This window comes from Solanum pennellii, chromosome 2 (assembly GCF_001406875.1).
Source record: "Solanum pennellii chromosome 2, SPENNV200".
NCBI classification, from domain to species: Eukaryota; Viridiplantae; Streptophyta; class Magnoliopsida; order Solanales; family Solanaceae; genus Solanum; species Solanum pennellii.
In genome coordinates this window covers 35,948,965-35,962,368 of record NC_028638.1, presented here as the reverse complement: position 1 = coordinate 35,962,368, position 13,404 = coordinate 35,948,965, and the positions used below count along the sequence as shown (strand labels likewise).

Sequence of the window (13,404 nt, the reverse complement as noted above, 5' to 3'; positions counted from 1 at the left end):
ATATATATATATATATATATATAAGCGTGTGTGTGTGTGTGATGGAATTAGCATAAAAGCGCTCAGGCTTCTCTTGACAGTCCTGCAATCCAGAAAAACTAAAGATGTCAAATGTGACTTTGGCTTTGTTGCAGGTGGTCATATGCAATTGTTTTCTTGCTGTTAGCTGTTTTGTCTATTTGCCTCTTCTTTCTTCTTCTCCTCCTCATATTCCACAGGTAAAATTTCTCATCTCCGGTTTCTTAACTCTGGTTACTTAGTGGTATTTGGTAGTTTAGGTTTTGCTTGAAATCTGTTAAAATTTAAGTTCTTAAATGTCATGTGTGTCGGTTCCTGATATGTTGCCTGGTTACGTGGGCTTCTAGAAACCATCTATTTCTGTGGGTGTTAGGAATTCATGGACGAGGGATGTAATGATTGTCACAATTTAATGAATCTGTCATGTAAAGATGAGAGAAATAGACTCAATATCACATCAATTTGATCTTGTGAGATAGGTCACAACACATTCTAACTAAGCTAGGACAAACTTTGGGCTAATCTTTGACATGTCGGCTGGATTCACGAGCGAAGAGGCTCCTCTATCTATTCTAGCTTGGTTAGCGGTGGACTAAGTTGCTGGTCCAGCAAGATGAGAAAACATCAGAAGTTGTTCATTGGTCTTTTCAATAAACTTTAGTCAATCTTGCATGTAGGAACATAAAATTTCAACTGCCACTGTGAAAACTGAAATGGAGCGTCCTTTGCTCTTTCCAATATCATTAACCCAACATGTGAAGTTTGCTCTTCAATATATTCCTAAAATGCCACTTCAGGAATAATAACTGAGATTTTACATGTTTCTTGGACAGCTATCTTATTTTGACAAATCAGATCACTTACGAGGTTCTTAGAAGACGGCGCATCCCCTATTTGAGGTTGGTTGGTCGTTTCTCCATTTCTAGTATCATGTTATATTGTTGTAATGCAGCATGTATGTATCTCATGATTTCTTTGAGGTGGTGCTTTCATAATATGATAGCAGCATATATTGGCTTAACATCAGGATTTTCTTGTATTAAAGCGTGAGCTGACACTTGCAGGAACATTCCGGAAGGAGTTTTTCCGTTTAGTAAAGGAGCATGCAGAAATTCATACGAGTTCTGCTGTGCCCGGAGCAGCATGTACAGGATGGAACCACTGCCAACAGCACTAGAATTTGAAGAGAAGTTGAGACCCTATACATGCTCCGATGTTTTATCTTGTCGGTGTTGCTAACAATCACTTGTGCTGTATCTGCAATAGTTGTGATTGACATCAAAATTTTCCGTCGATTGTACATACCAGTATGGAAAATCTTGGTCAAGTATTTGTTTGTGGTATTGGTATCAACATCATTGAATGGTACTCCTAGGTACAATATCTCACATTTCTTTCAAGGAAATGCATGATATTTTCTCATGCCAAAATGCAGCGGAATGTAAAAATTTAGACGTGTGTATACCATTCACACACTTTTCTACATCCACGCACGAGATTGGAATTGGAGATTGAATAGAAGAATCGGATTCACTCTGACATCTGTCGAAGCCAGCATGTGGTAAGAGTTGGGCAGAGGTAGCCCTCAATCACTTACTAACTTACTCAGTAAATTAGCTAGCAATAGGCTAATCCTCTAGAATTTTATTTTCAAGATAAATCATTCGAATGCCACTAAACAATAATAATAGTCTATTTGAAAAAGGCACATGCATCACACACAATGAAGACACCGAAAGACATACGATGAATTTTTCCTTTTTTCCCTACTTTGGCCTTTATACGATAAAATACATCCAGAAGCTTATAATTGCAATAGAAGGGTCCTTAGGTTGTACAACAACTCCACTATTCTCCGGAAACAAAACATTAATCCGAACTAAAAAAGAAATGCTATTGGTATAGGGTTATTAATTTAACGGCTTAGGATTATTAATTTTTAATGGAAAAATTGTATGACATGACAAACTATTATTCAAATTAAATGTTACATCCACAGTTTATTTTATTTGTAATCCGTAGCAAATGTTCCATTTTTTTTGTCATGTGATTCCGTATACAATTAGTCATTTTAGGTATACGATTGCTCAACTTACTCGGTAAATTAGCTAGCAAACATTCCATAAAATGTATAAAATGCATTTGTACAAATCGAGATAAAAGTGCATATATATAAATACAAATAGATATATTTGTCCTATACACTTATAACTATACAAATACAAATTTTATTATACAAATTACAGTGTATAAATGAATTTAATACAAAATTGAAAAAATTGTATAAAATTGAATAAATCTAGGGAATTATACAAATCAAAAGCTTCACAGAAAACATAGAGCAATTATGCAAACTATATCTATAACATACAAATATGATTTTTATGTTTGTTATATGTGAAAGTCGCTCATTTTTCACTCGGGTAATTCTAATTAATTTCTATTGGAGACATAGAATCATCTGGATTGATGTATACTTTCCATTTTTCTGTCAAACTTGAAGATATTTAAAGTTGAGAATTCAGTCGATTGAATTGACCCAACATCGGTCTCATCAATGGGTCTAATTTTTGGAGTAAAATTGACTAGATTTGCTATTAGGAAATGGCTATATGATCCGTAATTATGACTCATTTATACTTTTAAAATTTTTTTGTCATATTGAGTTTAATTAGCAAATTTAATTAAAATTTAAATAAGATGAATTAATATTAATTAATTAATAAACTTCTTAAAATTAATAAAATAAAAGGAATGATCGAATCAGTAGGCCTGACATTGTATTCCGTGTTTGATTTGTGTTGCACGTTTCCAATCTCGTCCAAAGGCAACTGATCAACCCTGCTTTTAATACTTTGGTCTCAACTTTTCTACCACTTGACATAATTGATTCTATTGGAGATCCATTGTCTGAAGCGGGAAAGCTTTGTCCATACAAGTTTTGATGTTCCAACTTATCTGTTGGAAAAGAGGGAAAAAAAGTTTTTAGGTGGCAGGTTATGTCTAGCGGTTTCATCTATGGATCGTAGAAGCTTTTTACAGGGTCGTAGATGGCAATCGTAGGAAAGAAAAAATAATTTTCTAAAATCAAAGTCTTAATACCCTTTGAACAGTTTACCAGGACGGTTCGTTATCCTATATACGAGTTGTAGATAGGTCTTTAAGGTGAGTCTCAGACTTCATGAAATTTTAAGGGCCAAAAACTTTATCTAAGAACCATAGGAAGACCTACAAGTCATAGAAGTATTCTGTCAAGAGTTAGATGACCAAATTTTTTCTTCGAATACGAAATTAAAATACAATACACACAAAAAAAATAGTTTAAATTTTTTTTCTTTAAACTAAGGAATGAAAGAAAAAAAAAAACAAAATAAGAATAAGAAACTCAAATAATTATAATAAAAGAAGTCAAAAAATAATTTATGTATGAAAAAAATTAAAATATACCTTGAACTTTGATAGAAGAATCATATATACCCCTAAATAATTTTTTTTAAAAAAATTAGAAGTAATAAATATAAATTTAAAACTAATTTTTTAACATCAGTTAAATGAAGGGTATATGTGAGCCATTTTGTAACGGCAGGGATATATGTGAGCCGTTTGTATAACGGTAAGGGCATATATGAGCCACTTTTATAACGAGGGTATATCAGCTCCACAAATGACAAAGTTTAGGGATATATCAAACCCTTTTCCCATATATATTTTGTACTATAAATTGACAATCTGGTTAACACGTGTATTTCTCTCAATATGCAACTGTTTATTTTTCTTTTTAAAAGTTACTCGTGTTTCCTTTGGCATATTTGTTTTCTTTTTACTTCAATTTTCACTTTCTTCTTCCCTCTGTTCAACACAGTGATTCTCTAATTCTCTTTGTTTCCTTCATAAATCACTTTTCATTTTCAATTTTGCATCTCGCTTTTTATTTGTTTCAGAGTAATTTGTAATTTTTTTTACCTAATTTGGTGATGATTGAATTAAGTTTTGATTGATTGTTTTAAGCTAATTGTGATTTCATTGATAAAAGGAATTGAAATCAAAAGACCTTATTACATTGGCATTTACTATTTTTTAAACCTTACAGTATGTTAATTACTATATCATCTCATTCCACATCTTTATAGCTTATTAGCTTTACAGTGTCGTATTTGATATTCCTGTTTACTCTTTGTACTCAACACATCTAATTTTGAACTTTTTGAATTCTCAGGTGAATGGCGCAACTGCAAAGGAGACCGTGTTAAGATTGTATGTATTGCAGTGATGATTGTAAAGAAGGAGAATTAGCATATAAGAACAAAGTTCCAAGCTCTATGTATAGTGCCAGAGATACATTGAGAGTGATTAGCAAGGTAAGTAAAGGAGCCAGAAGCAACCACATTGGAAATTTTGAGTGCAACAAGTACTATTCATTATTCAAGTGTGTGTGGATTCGATCCTAACAGATTTAAGCTACAATCGTTTCAAGCAGAAAAATAGATGTGGAGGAGAACAATATGCTTATAAGAAGAGTGCAGCGTAATATTGAATTACATGTATTTATTCTACAGGTAAGCAATAGGAACCTTAACGTGTCTTTGTTATTTGCCGGTGTTTTCTTCCTTTGTGTTTTCTGGTCTCTTTTCTTGTTTTCAGAAATTTAGAGTACTTTGAGTTGGCATCTCCACCATGCTGCTTCTTGTGTTCTTTCTGTTGTTTGATGGCATCATCAACATTATTGCCTCTTTGGTTTCTAGGTCGTCTATATTGGGGCCATAACTTTGCTAAACTCTGACTAAAATCAACTCGTATCCTTCGATCATCAATTTTAGTATTATCCATCGTAAAATATGCTTGCTCACAGGACTCCTTGTCCTCAAACTCGATGAAAGCATAACAGTGACTATCCCCAGTCTTGTGATCTCTAATGATTTTAGCAGATGTCACGGTTCCAAACTGTGAGAAGATTATATATAGTGCTTCCTCTTCAGTTGACGGATTTAATTTACAAACAAAGAGCACATTCTCAGGGGGTTTCATCTCAGCATCAGGAATGTCTCCTACGCTTTCAAGTATTACTGCTCGGGAGTGTGCTTCCTTCTCTTCACGAACCCCTAATTCCTCATCCTTTGGCATCCAATCATCCTCTAGTCGAACATCATCATCAATCTCATCTTTCGGATTTCTTTCAGGTGAAGCATCTGGAATCAAGTCGTCTAACTGGGAAGGATCATCGAAAGGATCATACAATATGTAAGTGTGTTTGATTCGTATATTTTGATAAGGCTTGCCATTGTCATCCACATAAACTTCGTTTATCCTATGCAACGTGTCAAATCCTTCTGTAATCTCTCCGAAAACAGTATGCTCTCCATCAAGAGAATCCAGATCATCACGTAACGTGATATAAAATTGAGAAGCATTTAGATTCTTCTCACCAGTACCAGTGCTACTAGCCATAGCAACCGTTCCCATCTTTGAATGGTTCAAGTTTGGATGAATCTCATCACTAAAAAAACGAGCCTGACTCCCGTATAAAAATTTGTATATGGAATCCCCTCCGGATCCTGTTCCAGTTGGATCTCCTGTCTGGATGGTGAAATTCTTCCGAATGGTATGAAAGATACAATTATGATAGTATTTTATCTTGCATAATTTAAGAAAATTTTTACATGTCAAAGGACATTCATCCGTAAACAAATCAACTGTTATGTCCCCTAAACTTGTCACAATCATGACAGACATAGCGAAAGGCGAATTTGAGGAAATAAAAAGAATTTTTTCAAACGATTTCTTTCACAGGACGAAATTTCCAGTGAAGACAGAGGCTGAATAAAGAAGAGGGACGAATAGGGAAGGGTGGAATTGGTTTATTTATAAGAGAAAAAAATTCAAACTAATCCTTTTCCTTATTGAACTTGTGTGTTTTGTTTCCTTTTTTTATCAACTACTTGTTTATGCTTATTTCTTTCCTTTTTTGATTTGAATTAGTAATATTTTTTATTTCTCTTTTAGCTATTATTTCTTTATAAATATCAAAACGAGTGATGCAACTACATAGGATACAAAAATCATTGCAAAAATGCAATTACTAGTACAAATAATACTAAGTTAAATATGTCTAGTTCGATTTTCCATATGTAGAGACATGCAGGAGGACCTTCAATTCCTTGTTTACTCAACTATTCCTTCAAGAAATTTGATCAAGAATCGTCAACAATGAAGCAGATGACCTTCACTCAACTATCACTTGACCAAGAAATCGAAGAGACATGGAAAGCTGAAAAATGAAAAAGAAAAGAAAAGATATTCAATACAGGTGATGTGAGAAAATAACTTAAAATGGTGCTTTTACAAAGGTGTTTAATACATTTGTGGGATAATATAGGATGCACGGAAAGTTAATGTGTGTTTTTTAAAATTCGAGACAATTTCATTCACAAGGACATCAGAGTTGCTGGATGCGCAATCCATTTCAATTTGTTCATCAAGTAAGATGACTAAAATATAAGACCACATTAGGCCTACTTTGGGTAACGGGATGGCAATGGAACAGGGCGGATGAAACCATTCTCCTTCCCTAGCATCGGCTTGTCCTACCCCGCTTACTTTTTAGCTCATTTATTGCGAACAAGAATGGAGATGTTACCGTTATTTGAAATGAAGATTGATGAATAAAATATAAAATGTTTGTGTGGAACTCATTTTATATGAAAAGTTAAGTTCTTGATGTTAAAATTACCAATCTCTTGCATAAACTTACTATTAATTAGTTCAATTACTTAGAGAAACATCTGATAAATGGAAAATTTTAAGAAATATATAAAATAAATACTCCTATTAGGCTTGGTATAATGGAGAAAATCAGACCTTTTTGCATAGTTATTTTGAGCATCACTCTCCTTAAAAGAAGGCATGTTCTTGAATGATTAAAGCATTCAGATTTAATGTGTTGAGATCTTGACATAATCCACCAAACATTTGCCATGACAAAAATATTACTTATTCACTTCAATTTTCATCATATAGTATGGAGAAATACTTGAATAAAAACATGTTCTTTGCCTAGCTAAAAGAATATAGAAATATGTACTCTACTACTAAAAAGGGCACCAACATTATTGTAATTTATAAATTCCTATATATGTACTTGTAATGCCTCATGAAGTGGAATACATATCAACACAAATGCCTCTTCAAGTATTTTAGCAAAACACTCCTAGGTAAAGTAATTGTTGGTCTCACTTTCAATGTTGGAACCTTCGCCTTAAAGCTGACTGAACGTCTTGAACATTTTCCTTTGCAAAATAAGTTTCTAGTTTTGGCACAACTGTCCTAAAAATCCAAAACAAAATGACCATAATTTTTTGTCTCTTAAGTTACTACCTTTCGAGGAAATATTTGCATGGGGAATAAGGGATAATAATCTTCTAAGAGCTAATGCATCTGTGTTCAAAAAAAAAGTTGTTAATTAATAGCTCTTGCAATTATTAAAGTTTGGAATGCTAGACTACCTCTTAAGGGCTAGGTAATTGAAGGTCTTTCTTCAATTATTGATGTTCACAAGCATGAAAGCTACATAATAGCTGATGAAGGATTTTGAAGCTACTAAACCTATGTGCTAATGAGAAGGGATTTGTTACAACATGTTTCCAAATATTTCTCAAGTGAGCTAAATTCAGGATCATTGAGATCAGGTTTCTTGAAGGAAGCTGTTGACAAAGGATTATCTGGTCTTCCAACTGTAGAAGATAAATGGGTATCTGTTGTTAACCTATCTTTTGGTGCAATGACAAAAAGTTGAGGGAGCCTTCTCAATCAGAGGAGTACGATAAGTTACACCGCCGGCCACATGCATATAGAAGAAAGGAAGTCGGGAAAAGAACATGGATAAATTGGACATCCAAACTGTACTACAACATGTTTGCTTTATCCATAATCTAATCTACAACAGTTCCAAGGAAAAACATCTACTGGTTTTGATTCCATTATACACCCAACTACATGATAGCCACATACAACATTTAGCTGTTCTCGGCAACAGCCTCGTCAATTTCATCTGCATGCTCTCTCAATACATTCCACTGATCCATGCTCAATGAGATGCCTGAAAAAGGAAAATACTACAGTTAGTTTCAGTTTCCAACTCCTGCAAATACATGGAAGATAAATACAACACACCCAGTATATACTATTCCTATATGTGGGGTCACGGGAGGGTGGTGGGTGTACACAGACCCTACCCCTACCTTTGTGGGGTAGAGAGGTCGTTTCTGATAGACCCTTGGCTCAAGAAGGGGTCTTTTTCAGGAAAAAATGGTTTGAACGAAAAGATTTGAAGAAAGAAAAGATATAAGATGAATAAAAATATAATAAACTTGTGTTTAGAATAGAAGATACAATTAAAGCAGTTAACAATTGGTGCAGGAGTTGTTTGACGTTTTATTTCAAGTATGAAGCACCAAGGAGATGCAGCGGTACATACATAGAGTACAAGAGCAAATTCCAGGACATGCTGAGGAATCTAAACAGATCAGGGGAAGAGGCAACAACAATAAGCATAACATCTGAATTAAGCTATAAGCTGGTTCAATCTAGCATTTGGATAAACCAGCTCGTTCTCTCTTTCTACAAGGTCCCCTATGACCCAATTCAGCTCAATTTACAATGCTCATTTCTAACATCAAGGAAGGAGCAATGCTAAAGAGACAGCGTGCAGTACTTATCTTCAAGAGTCACCTATGCTGGTCTTGAATTTCAATCTTTACGAACACTATTAATGCATCTCAAAGTACATCAGCTTGAGAAGCACAGTACTGCAGTAAACATAGTCAATGTGACTAAACAGCACAAAGGTAATAACTCCTCCCTTTTCGAATTGAAGATACAACCACTAACCTTGTGAAAATAAATCCACATCCTCCAGTATCACAGATTATAACTTATTGTACATTGTACAAGATGTAGATGTATACCTTATAGGAAAAGGAAATAGCTCTCGGGAAGAAAGCTAACGTTTGGAAGGACAGTCTCACCAAGGCATAGAGAAAAATGTTAACAGTTCCCTAGCCAGCAGAAAGGAGCTCCCTATTGTTTAACCAAGAACTAGCATTGGCATAACCTCTTCTTCTGACCATAAAAGCCACATTAAATGCATACGTCGATTTCTACACAACAGAGTAAACTTCAAAATATCTCTAGAGCAATATGATGTTGCTGTAGATTCTGCATTTCCCTAGAATTGCCAATGTCAACCCAGTATGGTATTATTTGAGTTGATCTGTCTGATTACAATAATAACCATACCAGTTCATGCAACACGAACTATATGACATGTGAACAAAGCATCAGTCTTTTACACCTCCCAGGAGGGTATAATTCCAAATTGGCTCGTGTATATAGAAAGATGTTCCTTCCATCAACCAATTTCATATAGGAACAATGAGAATTGCCTAGTTCTTTTTAATGGGCGTGGTATCTGAGCTAGCTCATAGGCACCTCGACTATTCCCCTGAGTCTCAACCCTCCCACTTCATTAATCAACAGGCCACACCTCAAGCGTTGCTAATTGACAATACTTAGAACCGACTGAAATTGCAAATGCAAACCAAAGAAAAAAAACATATCCCCCCTTGGTAAACATCATATTAATCCTGAACCCGTTCCATAAACAAGATCACCAAATTTTATCCTCAAGTCTCCAAATTTTATAGCAGTCTCTCTTAGTCTTAATATTCTCTGTCCTCAAGTCTCCAAATTTCATTGCAGTCTCTTAGTCTTAATATCCTTTCTCCTCCAAAGGTAAGAAACAGTTTGGTCGTCGATGGATATTAGGATTTGATTGTATATAGGTAGCCTTGTGCAAACATAAATACTGTTTCACATGAATAAGTACACCAAGCAATTTGTTAACATATCTGCTTTGTTTCAAGGATGTTGAAACAGCTTGCATATCTAAGATGTGTTAGGGAAAATACTGTTTGTGATGGTTTGTTTTTGAATTCCTGTCTGGTATCAATATTATATAGTATTTTCTATTATATTATATAGTAGAAAATACTATATAATATTGAGGCAAGACATAAATTCAAAATAGTAAGCGAACCATCACAAACATTGTGTCATGGAAAACCACTACTTTGAAAGCCATTTCAGCCCGATTCCGGAGAAAATCATAAGGCCAGTCCTCCCCAAGGTTACACAACTCTTTAAACACATACACTCGTGGCTAGAAGTTTGGAGTTGCACAAATACAATTACTCAGAAAATGACTATTCGAGGTAATGGAAGAATTGGTGAAGGAGAGAGTAAATAAAAGAGAGGTTTTTTTCACTCTTCTGTATACATAATTCTTAAAAGAAACATGAGGAAACCAGAGAGAACTTAAAAAAAAAACAGAGAAACGTAAGAAATTTCTACCACTCCCATGTCTCAGTTAACAACTGAAAAGCCCCTTCTTACTTGTCACAGCCTACCAAAAATTATAATTTACTCTCACTCTAGAGTCTAGAGTAATAAAAACCCTAAATGCAACATAGATAAAGATCACCTATGTAACTAGCCTCGCCCAAATCGCAAACACAAGCGAAATGAAACAACGAAAACGAAAACTGCTAATAACACAGATACCAAAGCCAAAGGATTAGCAACAAAATGAAAATGAATAACTACCTTTTCTGCCGGGCATTTGCTTGCCATCTTTCACATAAAACTCTCGAATATCCACCATTACCCTTCCTCCAAAGTTCCTAACTGTTACTCTTCGATTCTTAGAAATCTGAAACAATGTCACACCACAAAAATCAGAGAAGAGTAGAAAAGTGATACAAAATGGTTGTGTGAAACGAAAAAGATACCTCACAAACGACGATAGCATCTTCATCGTCAGAATCATCGGTTCTGGAAGCTTTCTTAGGAGGATTGTCGCCTTCAGAAGCGTATTCATTCTCTTCCTTTCTCTTTCCGAATCTTCTAGACATTTCTTCTGCTTCGTGTAGAGAAATGGTTTGAATTGGAAGAAATGGGGAATGGAGTAAGAGGTAAATACCCTTTAGGCCGTTTGAGATGGGCCTTACATTATTGGGCCTAAGATGGTTCAACCTATTTTAAGCCCATATCAATTTAAAGAGTGTGTCCGAATTTATCCATCTATCGATATTATTGGGAAAGAACATAACTAGACACTTATATGATCATATTTAGTGAATATGAATTATGGTATGTATAATATTTATTTGACTAAATTCATTGGTGGTTCACTAAAGTTGGCACCAAATTTCACATAGACACTTTAATTGTGCGATGTTCATTTTAGACACCTCATGTAGAGTCCCGTTATATTTTTTTTGACACTTTTTTTTAACAATAAGGGCCCGTTTGGCCAGTATCATGATATGAAATCATTATAAGGAATCATGAGATGAAATTGAAGTTTTTTCTTTGACATGAGAGAAAATTGAAGTTTTGTTTAGACATGCGTTTGGCCCATGCGATACCATATCACGATATGGTATCGTGAGATGGAATCAACGTTTGGACATGCGATTTTACGCTGATCCCATATCATGATTCCATATGGTTCCATATTCTCCAAAAACCATGATACTGAATCATATGGGAATATCATATCATGATTTGAGATATTTTAATACAAAAATTGATCCACGAGTTTATATTTTGCTAAAACAACCCTCATTTATATCTATTAACCATTTGTTTCACATGTAAATAAAATTTATAATCACATCATTACTTTTTAAATTTATTATTCTTACCGACATAAAATTTATTACTCTCTGTAACATTTAGTCACTTTAACTCACACTTCACAATTGTTGAGTACTAAAATCTTGAAGAGCCCGTGAAAGGTGTTCAACTTTTACTCAAATATATTGATGAAACAATTACTTGAGTGGAGAACAAATAGTTTTGTAATAATTTGTTATTTGATTTTATAATTTTTTGTTTATTTGATAAGACTGAACAAATAATTGAGGCTATTTTAATAGTTTAGAACTAATGGGATTTTTAATGTTTCTGAGAAAATATACAACACAAAAATTTCATATCGCATGTCCAAACAAAACTTCAATTTCATCTCATGATTCCATATTATGATATCATATCATGATGCCATATCGTATGGCCAAACGAACCCCAAGAAAAAAGTTGAAGAGAGTGTAATACACTCGTCGATGACGTGACAAACGACGAATTAAATGATCATATGTGTTATTTTAAGTTTAAAATCTATTTATTAAATAAAATAAAAATATTATTTAAAAAATCAACTTGACCCCTCCCCTCCCCACCCCAACCCCCGTCCCCCATGGTAGTTGTCTTCTCTACTATATCCAGCAATTTTCTTAATTTGCTCTTTAAAATTATTTTAGATTCTTTTTTTCTTTCTATCTTAGTGTTGTTTTGAGAGAAAAAGAGAGGAGGAGGAGGGAGACAAGGAGAGGAAGAAAGAAAAAATATAAAATATGAGTGTTCATGTCCATTTATTCGGCGAAAAAGGTGGAATTGAAAATTGTCTTTTTTCATACACTTTATATCTCTTTTGTGCTTTTTTATTTTCTTTTACTATTTTTCTTTCTTTTTAGTGTTGTTTTGTGGAAAGAGAAGAATAAGAGATCAAATATGAAATATGGGTTGCTATTCATTGATCCGACAAAAAAGGTTGATGGAGGTGATGATATATTTAGAAAAGTAATACACTGAAGAACAAAAAAATGACTTAAAAACGTATTTGATTAAAAAAAATTGACAGGAGTTTAAGCTTGAAAAAATGGTGAGAGATGGTGACTTGAAAATTGGAGAAGAAAAAAAGAAAATAAAATAAAAAATTAGTTAAATTAAGTCTTTCACGCGCTATTATTGAGTGTATGCCACTCACTTTGACATGTCAATAAAAAGTGTCTAAATGACACAACGGGGCCTTACATGAGGTGTTTAAAATGAACATCGGTCAATGAAGGTATCTAAGTGAAATTTGATGTCAATTTTAAGGGGTCATCGATGAGTTTGACCTATTTATTTTCATAGCCGTTTGGTATTCATTGAATATATGTGTGTAATTGCTATAATTTCAGTGTCAAAAACACACTTAAACTATACCTTTTTTTTAGTTTCATTCTTTAACTATTTAGAGTTTGAGTTTCATACATAAACTATCATTTTTTAGTTTGAAAAACACACCTCTCTCTTTTATACCACTCTCATCATGGTATGCGTAATACACTCTCTCTTTTATTTTAAAAAAATTCCACATAACACTCTATATGGACAAAAACATTCAACCTTGACAAAAGTTAATTAAAATATTCGTATTAGTTAAAATTAAAAATTTAAAAATCATTATAAAAAAATAATATTTCTTTTATAAAATTAAATGTAAAA

The 13,404-nt window shown here is 33.7% G+C and overlaps 3 protein-coding genes across 3 annotated transcripts in view; 1 reads left to right on the top strand and 2 right to left on the bottom strand.

Moving 5' to 3' along the window:
- Positions 1–1,501, top strand: part of LOC107008816 (protein S-acyltransferase 10-like) — a 10,477-nt gene extending 8,976 nt beyond the window's left edge. The window contains exons 9-11 of the mRNA XM_015208008.2: positions 135–218; positions 852–917; positions 1,083–1,501. Coding sequence (XP_015063494.1) covers positions 135–218; positions 852–917; positions 1,083–1,257 — 325 coding nt within the window. The 3' untranslated portion in view covers positions 1,258–1,501. The remainder of the gene's footprint in view (positions 1–134; positions 219–851; positions 918–1,082) is intronic.
- A 2,384-nt stretch (positions 1,502–3,885) lies between these two features.
- Positions 3,886–6,697, bottom strand: LOC107009630 (peptidyl-prolyl cis-trans isomerase CYP59-like). The gene has a single exon (XM_015208976.2). It carries the CDS (start codon positions 5,746–5,748, stop codon positions 4,591–4,593), a length of 1,158 nt encoding a protein of 385 aa, XP_015064462.1. The 5' UTR covers positions 5,749–6,697; the 3' UTR covers positions 3,886–4,590.
- A 1,179-nt stretch (positions 6,698–7,876) lies between these two features.
- Positions 7,877–11,029, bottom strand: LOC107009316 (RNA polymerase II transcriptional coactivator KIWI-like). The gene is made up of 3 exons (XM_015208626.2): positions 10,860–11,029; positions 10,675–10,780; positions 7,877–8,110 (listed from the first exon to the last, which is right to left on the bottom strand). Exons 1-3 carry the CDS (start codon positions 10,980–10,982, stop codon positions 8,028–8,030), a joined length of 312 nt encoding a protein of 103 aa, XP_015064112.1. The 5' UTR covers positions 10,983–11,029; the 3' UTR covers positions 7,877–8,027.
- Positions 11,030–13,404: the final 2,375 nt, after the last annotated feature.